The sequence below is a fragment of the Carcharodon carcharias genome, chromosome 21 (assembly GCF_017639515.1).
Source record: "Carcharodon carcharias isolate sCarCar2 chromosome 21, sCarCar2.pri, whole genome shotgun sequence".
NCBI classification, from domain to species: Eukaryota; Metazoa; Chordata; class Chondrichthyes; order Lamniformes; family Lamnidae; genus Carcharodon; species Carcharodon carcharias.
In genome coordinates this window covers 42,850,857-42,869,047 of record NC_054487.1, presented here as the reverse complement: position 1 = coordinate 42,869,047, position 18,191 = coordinate 42,850,857, and the positions used below count along the sequence as shown (strand labels likewise).

At 41.6% G+C, this 18,191-nt stretch overlaps 1 protein-coding gene across 3 annotated transcripts in view; it reads left to right on the top strand.

Moving 5' to 3' along the window:
* The first annotated feature begins 406 nt into the window (after window positions 1-406).
* Window positions 407-18,191, top strand: part of LOC121293305 (beta-1,4-N-acetylgalactosaminyltransferase 3-like) — a 184,751-nt gene continuing 166,966 nt past the window's right edge. For 2 of the 3 annotated variants that reach the window (XM_041216216.1, XM_041216215.1), the window contains exon 1: window positions 614-1,087. In XM_041216216.1, coding sequence (XP_041072150.1) covers window positions 940-1,087 — 148 coding nt within the window. In that variant the 5' untranslated portion in view covers window positions 614-939. Of the gene's footprint in view, window positions 522-613; window positions 1,088-18,191 lie in introns of those variants that run through there. The other variant, XM_041216214.1, reaches the window with a different exon arrangement.

Genomic DNA, 18,191 nt, shown 5'->3' with positions numbered 1-18,191 from the left:
TGAACTCTGTGCTGCCTTTTTTATGGCGATTTGGGGGTTGGAGTTTGTGACTTTGAATGATTGGAGGAGATCCCTGTGGTCAAGTTTGAAGGTATAGGATCATAACGAATTGTAACATTATCAGTGGATGGTGTTTGACATTAACCCAGGATTTTTGAAATAAAAATACAATGTTGTTGCAAGACTTTTTACACAATACTGAATGCTACAAACCATTAAGAATAATTGAATTACCGAAGTTATGCCAGCACAAGGTTGGGCCCACTGCAACTGAAATTATGTCAAAAATGATGGATCATTAAAAACCAATGAAAAGTAATAGATCACGTGACTTAATTACTTTCGGTTTCTAAGTTTATTACAACTAAAAGTGCTATACATAATATATGTTAAATGAAATAATTGACTAATGTAACATGGGTTAAAACGTTGGGGGTAAAGATGAGAGAGTTAATATGGTAAACGGTTAAGTTTCAAGGGCCAGGTTGACCCGATTCTAGTGGAAAATGCTTTCACCCGAGGTATGGACATTACCTTTTTAAACTGCTGGTGCTTTTAAATGAAGGGGGCGGCGGTGTTTTTTTTCTCTCTCTATCCCCTCCTCTCTCTCCATCTTCAGGCTGCGGGAGGAAGTGAAGGACGTCGGTATAATTGAGGGTGGTGTTCAGGATTAGGGAATACCGTCCCTCAAAATCCTTTCTTCTTGAGAGAAAACATTGCACGGAGTGAATGCAGAGGCCACAGAAAAGTGCAGTGAGATGGGCATGTGAATAAATGCAGCGAGAAGCGAGTGAGAGGGGAGCGGAGAAGCTGCTCTCTCCATGCGGACCGTCACTTTTACAATGAGTTGGAGCTCGAGCTGAGTGAAAGCAGCGCCGAACAAAAGCAGCAGGGAGGGGTTAATTTATACATATTTATTTAATATATTTTAGATACAAGATGATGCTTCTCTTTCCTATCAAGAAGATTCGGAAGCATTTCAACGTGTTGGTGTTTGCGGTGATTCTGGGGCTGGGAGTTTGGGCAGCTTACCTGGAGTTCGTAGCTTCGAGGGAGTGGAGGAGAGGCGCCTTCAAATCCCATCGCGGTAAGGGAGGAACATAACAACTTGCATTAATAATAATGTGGCGTTTAACATTAACCCTGATTTCCTGGACGTCTAAATAACAGTTTTGATAGTGATTAAACTGCGTGCCGGACAAATTTCTTCTCTTTGAGGAGGAGGGGGCGGCGGTAATAAGGTTTTCAAATATTTGCTATTATTTCAAAAAAAGTTTGGATTTTTTTTGTTGTTGAGGTGAGTCCTGCTGAAGGGTCCCAATAGGTTGAAAAAACAGCTACTTAGTGTCTACGTTGCTGCTGGCTCCTCGTGTTGCATACAATGGGACGATGCAGGGCTGCCCGCGGGAAGGGAACCGCACCTACTCTCACACTCTCCGGGTAAATGTGTGATTTGTTAAGAGTTTTTATCAGTTTGATTAATTGTTCCATAGAATGAGTTTGTATATTTTGACTATTGCAGAAAAAAGTCTGGGTTTGGTATGTGGAAAAATAAAGAACACTTGATTTTATTTCGTCATTAATCACTCAACAGATTTTTTTTTGTAGCGAAAGCTCTCCGATTAGTTTTTGTTCAAGACCAAAATACTGCGGATGCTGCGACTCTGAAATAAAAGCAGAAAATGCTGAGGCTGCTCAGCAGGTCAGGCAGCATTTGTGGAGAGTTTCAGGTTGCCCGGTCCGATGGGTGGTTTGGTACTAATTTGATTCAACTGGAAGTTCCGTCCTTTAACTGCAGTTTTGCTGCCAGTAAAAATCAATTCCCCTGTTTGTTCCCTTTCGAGTAAAAAGTGGTTCTCACAAAATGCTTCTACCTCCTACGTTTAAGTGCCTGTTCAACTGGGGCAAGTTGGTTCGTCTCCAAAGAATGGGGGGAAGCATTGTGAAATTGTTTTTATACCTGTTGGATATTCTTAAAAGATTTCCTAAATTGCAGCAGTGACCTACATTTGGCTGTAAAGCAGAGAGACACCCGATATGGTCATGAAACTTGCTACATAAATACAAGTCTTACTTTTGAACCCACACTTTGATGTGACTTGAATGACTAATTCGACTAGAAGACTTTTTATCTTCATCGTGTTGCCTAGATCTGTTTCTTTCGTGTGCGAGACCATTGGGTGGTTGTACAAGTTAGGAAAACAAGCGATGATCTTCAGTAGTTCAAAATCAGTTGAGTTGGGAAGATGTTTATCAAAAATAGAAAATGCCGGAAACACACAGCAGCCTGTAAGTCATCTGTGGGGAGAACGGACAAATTAGCACTTCGGATTTGGATCCTTGTGCCGGGTTTTTGTCTCTTAATTAGCAAATAGGGAACTGGAATCGAAATGTTCACGTTTTAATAATGCTAAGTATTCTCAGTTGATGTCAGCGATCAATTATTGGACAGGTGTATACAAATGCTAGACCATTTCTGAACACCATCATTGTGGTTATAGATGGTTTGAAACAGTTTTCTCGACTGGAAGTTAAATGAAACTGTCCATTTTTAATTGTTTCATAAGTGCTGGTGCCCTATTTATGATGTTATGTTGAATAAAGGAACATGTCGAAGCTTTTCATCTTGCACTCATCAGGACACTTTGTAAGAATACCAATATAAGGGGAAACAACAATTTATATTGTATGAACAGAGTGCTGATTGGTTGGCAAGTTGCGTTACCATGGAGAATGCTCCAGTGATGGTGACTGACATTTGACTGCCAAGCATTGTTTGATATTTAAACCAGACAGCTTGACCCTGATTGGTCAAGGCATTGCTCTGAGAAATGAGTCAGCAAGTGGCTGTCACTTATTTTGTTTAGCTGAAATAGGCACAATGTGTGTGCATGTTCTTTGTCTTCAAAGAGCAGGGCTCTGTGTATTAATATACGTGGCTTCCAGTATAGACAAATGTGCCACATTGCGAACCTGACCAACAACTTTAAATAGGTTGTGTGTGATTCTTAGTACACAGGATTATTTAGCAAATGTTGTCCAATCGCAGAATCACATCTAATGTTGGACACTTTGGAGTTTTGCAAGCATGGGCTGGTTGGGTACGGTCTGCACCCTGTCCATTGCGAAGAGCGGATGGGATATACTGTTTGATATGATCCACCAGTCTTTGGGATGTACGGTCTACATACCTAACATCAAACTGGCACTGAAATTCATACACCAGATTACTCATTTGTGTGATAGGCAGAAGGTCTTTTTGGCTTGATGGCAGCATCCTGTTAGTGACGGATACCACTCATGTTGCTACTGCATTATAGCAGTGTGACATAGCTAGTGTCACCTGTTGCTCAAATTTTTGAGATAGATTACCCTGGAAGGGCAAGGTGAGGTAGACTGCGCACTAGTTGAGAAACCTGCCAGGGGGTTCTCTACCATGGTCTACCACAAGCCTGTCTTACCTGGTCAATACATTGGGATCCTTACAGTTCCACATGCTATAAGATTGGTGCATCCAGAGTCCACTTGTCAACCAATCAGCTCTTTCTTCACGTACAATATAAATTGTTGTTTTCCCCTTATTCTTGTGAGTATCCTGATGAGTGCAAGATGAAAAGCTTTGACATGACCCTTTCAGCAATACTCAAGCTCTGCACTACCAAACAACTATTTGTTGTTTGTTTAATTTGGATAAGAGCATCTAATAAGCAATAAGTGAGCTAGAGCTATCTTATTTTTTCGATCTGCCACTCCCGACTTCTACCCTGATGTATGTTGACTTTATTTCATTTCGCTATGATTCTATTTCACATACTGCTGTGATATTCTAGTTCCCTCTCATCTAGATTGGATATAACATCTCTCCCAAACCACTAGCAAGAACTCAACATGTGGAGAGGAACACATCCTCTGCAGGCACACTGCGGTTGGTCCTGGCATATTTTTTCACTCTCGCACTTCTTGCCTATTAGCAGCTGAAGAATGATTCTATGAAATCAGTTGGCCCCCTGTGATCATTGTTTTAAATGGGAACCAAGACCAGAAGCATTGGGTTTCTGTATCTTGTGGAACATCACAGCTGAGAATAATCCTGCCCTTGCCTCCGTCTCCTTTTCACCACATTAGTGATCACTATCTACAGGAGTATTGGATGGGTTGCTTCCAATTGCTACTGCAGTTGAGAAAAACTCAGCAAAAAAATGGAGTCGGACTTGGGATCCTGTTAGTCTGTATGCTTGAATAATGCATCTTATGGTCATTTACTTTTTTAGCTATCTGGAGACCTTTGGTTCATAATTCCTGAAGTCTTTATCCTGTGGCAAAATTGTGACCATGACATATATAACTTTTGTGTACATGGTTATCCTGGTCTTGTTTATTTTTTTTAAGCAGAAGGTAGCGTATTCCTGGGGTAACCTGTTAGACAGTAGTATTGTTCTGTACTCTTAAAATGTTGCCCTAAAATGTATTGCATTATTTATCCATATTAGCTGTTGAACAAGGGCATTTTGTATGCCTGCTAACTAATATTGATGAATTATGTGAAATCTATTGAAGTATATATTTCTTCTGGATACAAAAATTATTTGTGCATAAGTACTGGTAAATACTCAACTTATGCTTCAAGATATGCTTTGAAAGCCTCAATGAATTGTTGCTTTCACCTAAAATGAATGTGAAGCGTTAGCTGTGATTTCTGAGTTAAACCCACGATTCTTTGACTCCAAGCATTTTGGCTTACTGGGTCCAAAAAGCGCGCACTTTCTCCAGGCTAATGTCTCCCTGTGTGATTGTAAACTTACTCTTACAAGTGTGACATAAGTGTGTTAAGTTTTTGATAATCAAGGTTAAGCCAGGTCATAACATAAACACAGCAATATTTTTCTTCTTGTATGGGTCATTAAACTGAAAGATGCGTCAGCGGCCAGGCCCACGGCATTTTTGTGAGGTGAGGGGGCTAGCTTCAAAGAAATTTAAATACTTTTCTTGAAATTATCCTCACTGAAGGTCTGGAATAGTTGCACACTGTGCAAGCTCCACTCACTAGTTGCCCAATTTTGGTTGGACTTTTACAATCAATCAGGATCCTGATTTGCATAATGCTTTTCTCAGGCAAGCTTGCAACACATCCAAGAAACAGCTCCTTCCACTTTGGAAGGGAGGGAAATCTAGCCCCACGATATGCTTTCCTTGGCATTCATTGTAGATGGAAGTAAAAATCTGTTCAATTTCTTGCTGGCTTCTTTTCAACTGGATGCACATGGCACAAAATGAAATTTCAGCTACCCCAGGTTAACAGTTGAACAGTTAAATGGAACAGCTACACATGATGTAAGAACATTCACTGTTTGTAAAGTTAAAACAATCCCTGCTTAAATCACTTGATTCTAGTTTTTGCAGTAGAGCAGGACTGGGCTTGACTGCAATGTTTTTAACGGTCAGTCAACTTGCACTATTTAAGCTCGTCCATTTAAAAAAAAAAAATAATTTTGCAAAAATCGCCAGTGAGAATCAGTTGCCAAAATATGGGGAAAAAAATGTTGAAATTACAGCTTTTTTATTGTGGGGAGTGTTGGGTAGGGGTGGAGGAGGTTCCTAAATATAGTTTTCAAAATATTCTCCAACACTTGGGGTTGTCACCAACAACGAACGCATGGGTGTAATTTCAGAATCTAAAATCTAAATCTGTGGTGTAAGTACATAAATATTTAGCGCAATATTGGTTAGGAACCAATGAGAATTTGCTTCATACGATGATCGAAGATTTACGTCACAGAAACAAGACATTTGGCCCATCGTGTTCATGTTGCCTTTCTGCAAGAGTAACTTGCTCATTGAATTTAAAAAAAAATGTTTTTCCTCTGGTTTCCTTTGGTTCTTTTGCCAATCACAAATTTGTGTACTCTGGTTCTCAGCCCTTCTGTCAATAGGAAAAGTTCCTCTAGACCGGTCTAGACCCCTAATGGTTTCGAACATCGCTACTAAATCTCCCCTCGACCTTTTCTAAGGAGAACAATCCAGCTTCTCCAATCTATCCATGTAACTGAAGTCCTTCATCCCCGGAACTATTGTCAAATCTTCTCTGCACCCTCTCAAAGACTTCAAATCCTTCCTAAAGTGTGGTGGCAAAATTGGACACATTGCTCCACTTGTTTTATAAAGGTTTATCATTATTTCCTTGCTTTTGCACTCTGCCTCTATTTGTAAAGCCTAGGATCCTATAGAGATAAAAACAAAAAACTGCGGATGCTGGAAATCCAAAATAAAAAATAAAAAATACTTGGAAAAACTCAGCAGGTCTGGCAGCATTGGCGGAGAAGAGTCTTTCTCCGCCGATGCTGCCAGACCTGCTGAGTTTTTCCAGGTATTATTTTTTGTCCAGAATCCTATGTGCCGCCTTAACCACTTTCTCAACCTGCCATGTCACATTCAACCATTTAGTGCACATATACCCCCAGTTCTTCCAGTTCCTGCACTCCCTTTAGAATTGTACTCTTTATTTTATATTGTCACTTCTCATTCCTCCTGTCAAAATGAATCACTTCACAAGTCTCTGCATCAAATTCCATCTGCCACTTATCCACCCATTCCACCAGCTGTTCTATTTCCTTTTGAAGTCTTTCCCTATCCTCCTCATAATTCACAATACATCCAAGTTTTGTGACATCTGCAAATTTTGAAATTATGCCCCTGCATGCCCAGTTATAGGTCACAAATCTATATATCAAGAAAAGCAGTTGCCCTGGTACTGACTTGGGAACTCCATTATACCTTCCTCCCTCCTGTCCAAAAATAATCGTCCACTACTACTGTTTTTCAGTCATTCAGCCAACTTTGTACCCATGCTGCCGTCTTTTTTGGCCATGGGCTTCAACTTTGCTGCCAGGTCTATTATGTGGCATTTTAAGATCTTTTAGAAGTCTGTGTACACAATCAACCGCATACCCCCATCAACCCTCTCTGTTACTCATCAAACTACCTTCACAAGTTGGTTAAACATTATTTATTTTTAGCAAATCAATGCTGGCATTCCTTAATTAGTCCATGTTTGTCTAAGTGACAGTTAATTTTGTCCTGGATTATTGTTTCGAAAAACTTTCCCACCATCAAGGTTAAACTGTAGCTGCTAGGCCTATTCTTGCACTTTTTTGAACAAGGATGTAACATTTGCAATTCTCCAGTCCTCTGGCACCATCCCTATATGTAAGGAGGATTGGAACATTATAGCCAGTGCCCCTACAATTTCCCCTCTCATTTCCCTCACCACCTTCTGAATTCCATTCAGTTCTGGTAACTTATCAACTTTAAGTACAGTGAGCCTTCCTAATGCCTAACAATTATTAGCCCATCAAGTATGTCACTTGTTTCCTTTTTTTCACCAACTTGGGCAGTATCTTCCTTGGTAAAGACAGATGCAAAGTACTCATTTAGTATTTCAGCCCTGCCCTCTGGCTGCATGAGTAGATCCTCCTTTTGGTCCCCAATTGGCCTCAGCACTCCTCTTACTACCCTTCTACTGTTTGTGTGCCAATAGAAGACTTTTGGATTCTATTTTATATTAGCTGCCAGTTTCTTCTCAAACACTTTTTCTTTGGTAGTATTGGTAGTTGCGGGGGGGGGGGGGTGCATATGTGTGTTACCTGGATGTTTTGTACCAGGAAGCGTTCAGACCCCTTAGGATAGGGCCTTCTGTTTTGGTCAGGGACCAAATGCAAGTGAGGCAGTTAATGGGATCGAGAAGGTAGAATTCGAGGAGCCTCAGCCCTTGCAGTTGTCCAACATATTCAAGCTGCTTGCAAGCTGTAGGGTCAAGAGTGGGGACTGCAGGGTAGATGAACAAACTGACCATGGTACAACGGTACAGGGAGCCATTCAAGCAGGTGGAACTAACAGGAATATGGCAGTAGTAGGGGACAGTATATTGAGGGGACGGTTCTCTGCAGCTGAGAGCAAGAATCCAGAAGGCTCTGTTGCCTGCCCACTGCCAGGGTACGGAACATCTGGTCTGGGGTGGAGAGGAATTTGCAGTGGGAGGGGGGAGGATCCAGTGGTCATAGTCCACATTTTATTTATATTCATTCACGAGATGTGGGCATCTCTGGCTAGGCCAGTGTTTATTGCCTGTCCCTAATTGCTCTTGAGAAGATGGTGGTGAGCTGCCTTCTTGAACCGCTGCAGACAACATGGCGTAGGTACACAAAGATACCAGTGATATAGGTAGGACTAGGAAGGAGGTTCTTCTAGAGAGAATGAACAGCTAGGGGCTAAATAAAAAAGCAGAACCTCTGGATTATTACTTGAGCCACGAGAAAATTGGCATAGGGTAAATGAGATTAGATAGTTAAATGTGCGGCTCCAGGATTAGTGTGGAACAAATGAGTTCTGATTCCTGGGGCACTGGCATCAGTATTGGGGAAAATAGGAGCTGTATTGTTGGGATGGTCTTCACTTTGACCATGCTGGGGACAGTGTTCTCATGAGTCATATAACTAGGTCAGTAGAGAGGGCTTTAAACTAAATAGGTGTGATGGAAGTTTGATAATGAGGAGAAGAGAAGAGAACAGAGTAGCAATCAAATGATCAGAGTGTGACAGGAAGGGACAGAGCATGCAAACATAAGAGTGCGCCAGCAGTTAAGGCTAGAGATTACCTTATTACTTTTTCAGAGTTAAAGGCATTCTATCTGAATGCATGCAGCATTCGCAACAAGGTGGATGAATTGACAGCACAAATTGAAGTAAACAGGTATGACCTGATTGCCATTACAGAGATGTGGCTGCAGGGTGACCAAGGTTTGGAACTGAAAGCTTATGGGTATTTGGCATTTAGGGAGGATAGGCAAAAGGGAAATAGAGGTGGGGTAGCACTACAAAGGATGGAATCAGTACTTTAGTGAGATAGGATCTTAGCTCAGAAGATGAGGTAGAATCAGTTTTGATGGAGCTAAGAAACGGTAAAGGGCAGCAAACTTTGGTAGGAGTTATTTATAGGCCACCAAATAGTAATGGTTACATACGACAAAATATAAATCAGGAAATTAGGGTTGCATGTTTTTTTAAATTTGCTCACGGGATGTGGGCTTCGCTGGCTGGGCCGGCATTTATTATTCATCTCAAGTTGTCCTTAAGGTGGTGGTGAGCTGCTGCCTTGAACCGCTGCGGTCCATGTGGCCCATATAACAATGGTAACATAGTAGTCATGGGGGACTTCAAACTACAAATAGACTGGGTAAACCTGAATAGTGCTAATGCTGAGGACGAATTCCTGGAATGTATATGCGATGGTTTTCTAGAACAGTATGTGAGGAACCAACCAGAGAAAAGGCTACAGCAGGTATTGTGCACTGAGAAAGGGCTAATTAATAATCTCATTGTTAAGGAGCCTTTAGGGAAGAGTGAGCATAATATGATAGAATTTTACTAGGGTCTTTAACCTAAACAAAGGAAACGACAAATTAGCTGAAGTAAATTGGGGTACTACATTAAAAGGTATGATGATAGATAGGCAATGGCTAGCACTTAAAGAATTAATACATGTTTGCAATACATTTGCATTCCTTTAAGGTACAAAAAGCCAGCAAGAAAAGTGATCCAACCATGGCTAATGAGATAAGTTAAAGATTCTATTAGATCAAAGGGAGATATAAAGTTACCAAAAAAAAATAGTGAGCCTGAGGATTGGCAGCATTTTAAAATTCAGTCTAGGAGATCAAAGAAAATGATAAAGAGAAAATAGGATATGAAAGTAAACCAAGGAACAGAAAACGGACTGTAAAAGCTTCTATAGGTATGTAAAAAAGGAAAAGGTTAGAGGGGACAAATGTGGGCCCAATACAGGCAGAGAATGGAGAATTTATAATGGATAATAAGGAAATGGCAGAGAAGCTAAGCTGATACTTTATTTCTATCTTGATGGAGGAAGATGCAAAAAACCTTCCTAAAGTATTGTGGAGCCAAGGGACTAGTGATATTGAGGAACTGAAAGAAATTAGTATTAGCAAAGAAGTAGTGCTGGAGAAATTAATTGGACTGAAAGTTGATAAATCCCTTGGACCTGATGATCTACATCACAGAGTGTTGAAAGAGATGGCAGTAAAGATAGTGGATGCATTTGAGATCACCTTTCAAAATTCTTTAGATTCTGGAATGGTGCCCTGTGGATTGGAAGGTAGCAAATATAACACTATTTGAGAAAGGAGAGAGAGAGAGGAAACAAAGAACTACAGATCTATTAGCCTGACATCAATAGTAGGGAAAATGCTGGAATCTATTATATAGGATGTGATAACTGAACACTTAGAAAATAATATAAAAGCAAAAAACTGCAGATGCTGGAAATGCAAAACAAAAATAAAATAAAAATATCTGGAAAAACTTAGCAGGTCTGACAGCATCTGCGGAGAGGAACACAGTTAACGTTTCGAGTCCGTATGACTCTTCAACAGAACTAAGGAAAAATAGAAAAGAGGTGAAATATAAGCTGGTTTAAGAGGGGGTTGGGACAAGTAGAGCTGGATAGAAGGCCAGTGTTAGGTGGAGATTGCCAAAAGATGTCATAGACAAAAGGACAAAGAGGTGTTGACAGTGGTGATATTAGCTAAGAAATATGCTAATAGATGACATTTAAGGGTAGAAAGCAGGACAAGCAAGGTACAGAGCCCTAGTTGCGGGGGGGGCGGAATCGTAATAGGCTAAAAGGTAGAGATAAAACAATGGATGGAAATATATTTAAAAATAATGGAAATAGGTGGGAAAAGAAAAATCTATATAAATTATTGGGGGGAAAAAAGGGGGATCGGAAAGGGGGTGGGGATGGAGGAGAGAGTTCATGATCTAAAATTGTTGAACTCAATATTCAGTCCGGAAGGCTGTAAAGTCGGAAGATGAAGTGCTGTTCCTCCAGTTTGCGTTGAGCTTCACTGGAACATTGCAGCAGGCCAAGGATGGACATGTAGGTATGAGAGCAGGGTGGAGTGTTGAAATGGCAAGCGACAGGGAGGTCTGGGTCATGCTTGTGGACAGACCGAAGGTGTTCCTCAAAGCGGTCACCCAGTCTGCGTTTGGTCTCTCCAACGTAGAGGAAACCGCACTGGGAGCAGTGAATGCAGTAGATTAAATTCCCTCAATTAGGTAGGATTGGGCAAAATCAACCTGGATTTATGAAAGGGAAATCATGTTTGACAAACCTGTTGAAGTTTTTTTTGAGGATGTTACTAACAGGATAGGTAAGGGAGAACCAGTGGATGTGACATATTTGGATTTTCAGAAGACTTTCGATGAGGTGCCAAACAGAGGTTAGGTTAGTAAGCAAAATTAGAACACTTAGGATTGGGGGTAGTATACTGGCATGGATTGAGGATTGGTCAATGGACTGAAAACAGTAGGGATAAATGGATCATTCTCAGGTTGGTAGGCTGTGACTAGTAGGGTACTGCAAGGTGCAGCTGAGCCTGCTCAAAAGGGTAGATGCAAGAAGGATGTTTCCCCTAGTTGGTGAGGATGGGTGGTGTCTAGAACCAGGGGACACATTCTCAGAATAAGAGGTGGGCAATTTAAGGTCAGATGAAAAGGGTGACAAATCTTTGGAATTCTCTACCGCACCAAGGCTGCATTTGACCGAGTGTGACATCAGGAAGCACTAGTAAAACTGAAGTCAGTGGGAATTGGGGAAAGCTCTCTGTCGTTTGGAGTCATAGCTAGCACAAAGTAAGATGGTTGTGGTGTTGGAATCATCTCACTTCTAGCACATCACTGTCAGAGTTCCTCTGTCAGTGGCCCAACCATCTTCAACAATGACCTTCTGACCAGAAGGTCAGAAATGGGGATGTTTGCTGATGATTCAATGTTCAGCGTTTGTGACTCCTCAGATACTGAAGCAGTCCATGTGCAAATGCAGCAAGACCTGGACAATATCCAGGCTTGGGATGACAAGTGGAAAGTAACATTTGTGCCACAGAAGTGCTAGGCAATGACCATTTCTGATGAAAGAGAATCTAGCTATTGCCCCTAGACGTTCAATGGCATTACCATCACTGATTCCCCCACTACCGGTATCCATTGACCAGAAACTAAACTGGACCAGCCATATAAATACTCTGGCTACAAGAGCAGGTCAGAGACTAGGGATCCTGCAGCGAGTAACTCACCTCCTGACTTCCCAAAGCCTATCCACCATCTGCAAGGCACAAGTCAGGAGTGTGATGAAATATTCTCCACTTGCCTTGATGAGAGCAGCTCCAACAGCACTTGAAGCTTGACACCATCCAGGACAAAACTCGCTTGATTGGCACCCCATCCACAAACATTCACTCCCTCCACCACTGATGCACAGTAGTAGCAGCGTGTACCGTCTACAAGATGCACTGCAGGAACTCATCAAGGCTCCTTCGACAGCACTTTCCAAACCCACGACCACTACCATCTAGAAGGACAAGGACAGCAGACACGTGGGAACACCACCACCTGGAAGTTTCCCTCCAAGCCACTCACCATCCCAACTTGGAAATATATCGCCATTCCTTCACTGTCTCTTGGTGAAAATCCTGGAACTCCCTTCCTAAAAGCACTGTGCGTGCACCTACACTACATGAACTGCAGCTGTTCAAGAAGGCAGCTCACCACCACCTTCTTGAGGGCAATTAAGGATGGGCAATAAATGCTGGCATAGCCAGCGATGCCCAGATCCCATCAATGAATTTTTTTTAAAAGCCTGCTTTCCTGCCAGATGGTATGCTTTAAAATAGATTGTCTCAAATCTTCTAATGTGGGACGAGGCCTCCAACTCAACTTGCTTCGCTGATGTGTCTGGGGACCCTGAGGAAACCCCAATGTGTACTCATCTGCGGTGCTTGAGTGAGAAGTAGGATTATCAGTTTTACCCTGCCCAGGTTGCTCTGTAATTCCTACGACAGTGGACTCAGGTGACCTGAACAGGGTAGACTAGCACAGTTTGCGCTATGACTACCCTGGTTTTTGCTCTGATTTACTTTGAATTTTCCATAGCAGGTATAAAACCAATGAAACTAAATCAGCTGGTGTCAAAGCATTCCAGCATCCACAGCAGTGTTCTCACCTGCACCACTGGTGCTCACCCCCTTTCCTGATCCTCCTTCCAGAATCCCTGGCTACTGTCTTTTGGAAGAGTCGGCATAATCGGTGCAGAGGGGGCATTGAGCGTTTTTGTTGGGTGGACATGTTGAGGGGTGGCAAGCATCGTTGGGAGTGAACGAAGGTGGTGAACATTGTTGAGAGAAGATAGGCACTGTCAGTGGGATGAGGCTGTGCAGTTTTGAAGGTTAACAGCTCCATTTAAAACAATGAACTAAAGTTGGGTCTTGAGGGTGTGTCTTCAGTTCATGGTGAGGAAAGGGGGCATGTCTGTGCTCCTGGCCTCCCAACTGTTCGTCCCTGTGCCCTTGCTGGAGCTGGTATTGCAAGGGTCCAATGTGAAATGGTACATGGGCAGTTTAAATCTGAGATGAGGGGATGGTTCATCTCTGGCCCAGATCTTCCTGTCAGTGTTTCTGCTAGCTGGAAACCTGAAACTGATTGAACCTCCAGGCCACAAGTTCCCCACAGAAATACAAGCAAAACTCTATTTGAAATTAAAAACTAAAAACTGTGGATGCTGGAAATCCAAAACAAAAAGAGTTACCTGGAAAAACTCAGCAGATCTGGCTGCATTGGCGGAGAAGAAAAGCGTTGATGTTTCGAGTTCTCTGTTCTGTTGAAGGGTCATGAGGACTCGAAACATCAACGCTTTTCTTCTCCGCCGATGCTGCCAGACCTGCTGAGGTTTTCCAGGTAATTCTGTTTCTATTTGAAGTTATCCTTGAGCAAAAGGCTGTATTTCTTTTATTAAATAGATGGTTAATTGCTGGCGCGTGAAATTTCACAAAATCTTATTTAGCACCTTGGGAATGCCATTGCACTTTCTTTCACAAGCAACCTATTGTGAAACCCATTGCAACAAGACTTTCTGAATTCAGAGATTTCTTTTGAGTAACATTCTATGACCTGTTTTTAACTTCTATATAACCTAACCTGAACTGTAACCTCAAATGATTTGGAACAGTATTTGCTTCTTGATGCCAATTTTCTCAAATAGTGATACCAAAAACAATACAAGTTCGGGACTTTCTTTAGGCAGTTAGTTCTGCATTGCTCACTCTATACACAAAAGGCCAAAGGTTTACCAGTTGTCTTGGCAGCTATCTTACATTATCATAAATAATAGGTGGTGCTTAGTGCTTTCATAGTAGAAGCTGCTCCTTTTTGTCTTTAGCTACTGGCAATTAGGAATAGTTTTACTGTTAAACTTCACGGTGAGGAATCAGGACCGATCTTTCAAAAGTATCTAGGTATGTCTTTAAAAAGTTATTTCAAATTATAGTATTTTCTATTCTATAGTCTCTATCTTTCAGTTTTTATAAGTGGTAGAGCTTGAACTTGATTGAACGTTCATTCATTCAGAGCTAGCTACAGACTCCATTCCTTTCCCTGGCAACTGTCTGAGGTGAAACCATCCTGTTTGCAGTCTTAGTGCCATATTTGACCCTTGTATGAATTTTGGAATGTATATACATTGCCATCACTAAGACCATGTGTTTCCAGCTCCATAACGTCACCCAACTTCATCCCTGCCTCGGTTCCTCTCATTCATGTGTTTGTTACTTGTAGACTTAACTATTCCAACAAACTCCTGACTGGTCTCCCATATCCTACCCTCTTAAATTTTAGGTCACCCAAAACTTTGTTGCCATGTCCTTGCTTGCACCAAGTCCTGTTCACTTATCACCACTGTGCTCTCTGACCCACATTGACTTCAAATAGGACCTTGATTTGAAAATTCTCACTGTAGTAATTGTAAGTTAAACCACTTCTTACTGTAATGGGCATCATGTGACTGTATAGGTGAATCAGCCCTAAGTGGGGAAATCTTGGGGGTGGAGCTTTTAGCCTTGGTCTTGGAACAAGCATGTAGCCTCATCCGGTGTCTGTAAATTAAGTTTACTGTTTCTTACAAGAGTCCCTCACCCCCAAGTTTATTATACTCACCTTTGTTTTTAAATCCCTCTGTGACCTCACCCTTCCCTATCTTTTGTAGGCCTAAAGCTCTGGATTTCTCTCCCTAAACATCTTTGTGTCTCTACCTGTTTCTTCCTTTTAAGATGCTCCTTAAAATCTTCCGCTTTGACCAAGCTTTTGGCCATTCTCCTAATATCATCTTATGTGGCACGGTGTCTCACTTTGCTTTTTAACTGTTCCTATTAAGTGTGAAGGACATTATTTTACGTTATAGGTGCTAGATAAATATAAGCTGTTGTATTAAAATGGGCTGGGAGCTGTGGATGATTGACACCCCCTCCTCCAAAGATGCACCATGGTAGCAGTATGTGTTCCACCTATAAGATGCATCACAGCAACTCGCCAAGTCTCCTTTTCACAGCAGCACCCAGAAGGACAAGGGCATGGGAACATTACAACCTGCAAATTGCCCTCCCAAGTGTCTCACCATGCTGACACGAAATTATATTGCTGTTCCTCGCTGTTGCTGGATCAAAATCCTGGAACTCATTCTCCTCCCACGTGCACCCGCCGCCGCCCCCACCCACACTAACTGCATTGTGGGTACACCTACACCACATGGACTGCAGTGGTTCACAACCACCACATTCTTGGACAGTAAGGGATGGACAATAAATGCTGGCATTGCTTGCAATACCCACCTCCCATGAATGAATAATTTAAATAAAACTGGTTGAAAGGCACATGCAAGTTTATTTGGAGAACACTTTTTTTCCTGCTCCTCTGCTCATGTTTCATGTTGAAAGTACCTGCTCAGTGACAAAAACAAAAAAACTGCGGATGCTGGAAATCCAAAACAAAAACAGAATTACCTGGAAAAACTCAGCAGGTCTGGCAGCATCAGCGGAGAAGAAAAGAGTTGACGTTTCGAGTCCTCATGACCCTTCGACAGAACTGCAGTTGTCGAAGGGTCATGAGGACTCGAAACGTCAACTCTTTTCTTCTCCGCTGATGCTGCCAGACCTGCTGAGTTTTTCCAGGTAATTCTGTTTCTGTCCTGCTCAGTGACACTTCTCTTGACAAGTTATTAAATATTTTGCATGTATAGTTGGAATCTGATTCCACTAAAATACATTTCAACCTGTTGCTGTGTGAAATGCAAACAACTGTGTAAAATGGTTCATAACAAAACCATCCTCAGCAAAATAAGCTGGAAAAGCTGAAGGCATTGGAGAGGTTTTTTTATTGAGCTACATACATTTGCAATTCAAGAGTAGTACCTATACATTATACATTATTATACATGTTGTCATCTTTGCTTAGCTAATATTGCACTTATCTCATGAAGCTTGTGGATTCAAGCTCTGGTTCAGGAATTGTGTACACTGCATGTGGGCGATGCCATTTTTCATGTGAAATGCTAAATTGAAATCTCATTTTTATGTTTAGATGTAGATCAAAGATTCAAGGTCACTAGTTGAAAATTTGTGCATATGGACAAATATATTTTAAAAACAGTGATCGAAGGATGGCTTAATATTTTGTGGCACCTTTTGAGTCTTTTCCCATGATGCTTCATGCCAGCAGCACTACCAGCATTAGATTTTGAGCTGTACTCTAAGCTACTTTCTGATCTTGAGTTAATTGCCTTTTAGAGAGGAAACAGCATAACGACTTAAGCTTGTGATTAAGTTCATTCTCTTTGTCTGATTTCTTAGAGTAAACTATGATTTTTTTTTTGTTTTGCCACCACCAAATTATGTCTTGAAGCCAAGAACAAACTCTTGACTGTTGTTTTGTTCCCTTTGCTAAGCTTTCTCTAATTTTTGTTCAGGGAACTGGAGCTCTACAAGGGTAGGGGACAAGGACAATTATTTTCCTTATAGTGAAGCAAGGTGTTTGTTTACCACACCCGAGTCCTGCGGTTCCCCTTCGACTTTGCTGCTGCCTCAGTCCTGTAAATTAAAAGTAACAGTACTTATTGGTGCATTCTGTTGTCCAATTTCAGCAGTTAGATACATTTGTAAAGAAGGTTGTACAGAAACAATTTTTATATTATTCTGCATCCTTTTATCACAGCTTCACAGTATGGTTTGTGGTGAATACGTAATAAGTTTTTGGAATGCAGTGGGGTCCTAGCAGAGAAAGGTTGGGATTTCCAGCCCTGTCACGCAGGTCCCACTGTGGGATGTTCAGCGGCCCAGGCATTGACGTGTGGCCGGAGTCCTGGATCCCGGCAGCGGGTAGGGCTAGAAAATCCTGTCCGAAGAATCTCTACTGCTGTGCCACTTTCTACTTGCTGTACATAAGAACATAAATAGGAGCAAGAGTAAGAATTCAGACCCCAGAGTCTGCTCCACCACTCAATAAGATCATGGTTGATCTGATTGTGACCTTAACTCCACTTTCTGCCTGCTCCCATAACACTTGACTCCCTTGTTGTTCAAAAATTTGTCCAACTCGGCCTTGAATATATTCAATGACAAAGCCTCCACTGCTCTCTGAGGAAGAGAATTCTAATGTCTAATGACCCCCAGAGGAAATTTCTCCTCATCCGTGTCTTTAAATGGGAGACCCCTTATTTACTAAAGATGCTATAGCAGGGCCCTTAGAAAAGTTTAAGATAATTAGGCAGAATCAATGTGGTTTTGAGATAGGGAAATCATGTTTTACCATTTTATTAGAGTTCTTTGAAAGAGTCACATGTGCTGTGGATAAAGGGGAACCGGTGGATGTCCTGGACTTAGATTTCCAGAAGGCATTTGATAAGGTGCTACATCAAAGGTTATTGCAGAAACAAAAGTTCAAGACATAGTGGGTAACATATTGGCGTGGATAGAAGTTTGGCTAGCTAACAGGAAATGGTGAGTAGCTAAAAATGGGTCTTTTTCTGGTTGGTGGCATGGAGCGAGTGGTGTGCCACAGGGATCAGTGTTGGGGCCTTAATTTTTTACAATTTATTTAAATGACTTGAATGAAGGGACAGATAGTATGATTGTTAAATTTGCTGACAATACAAGAATAGGTAGGAAAGTAAATTGTGAAGAGGATGTAAAGAGGCTACAATGTGACATAGGTTAAGTGAGTGGGCAAAGAACTGGCAAATGGAAATGGTGAGTAGCTAACAAGACCCATTTTTAGCTACTCACCATTTCCTGTTAGAAA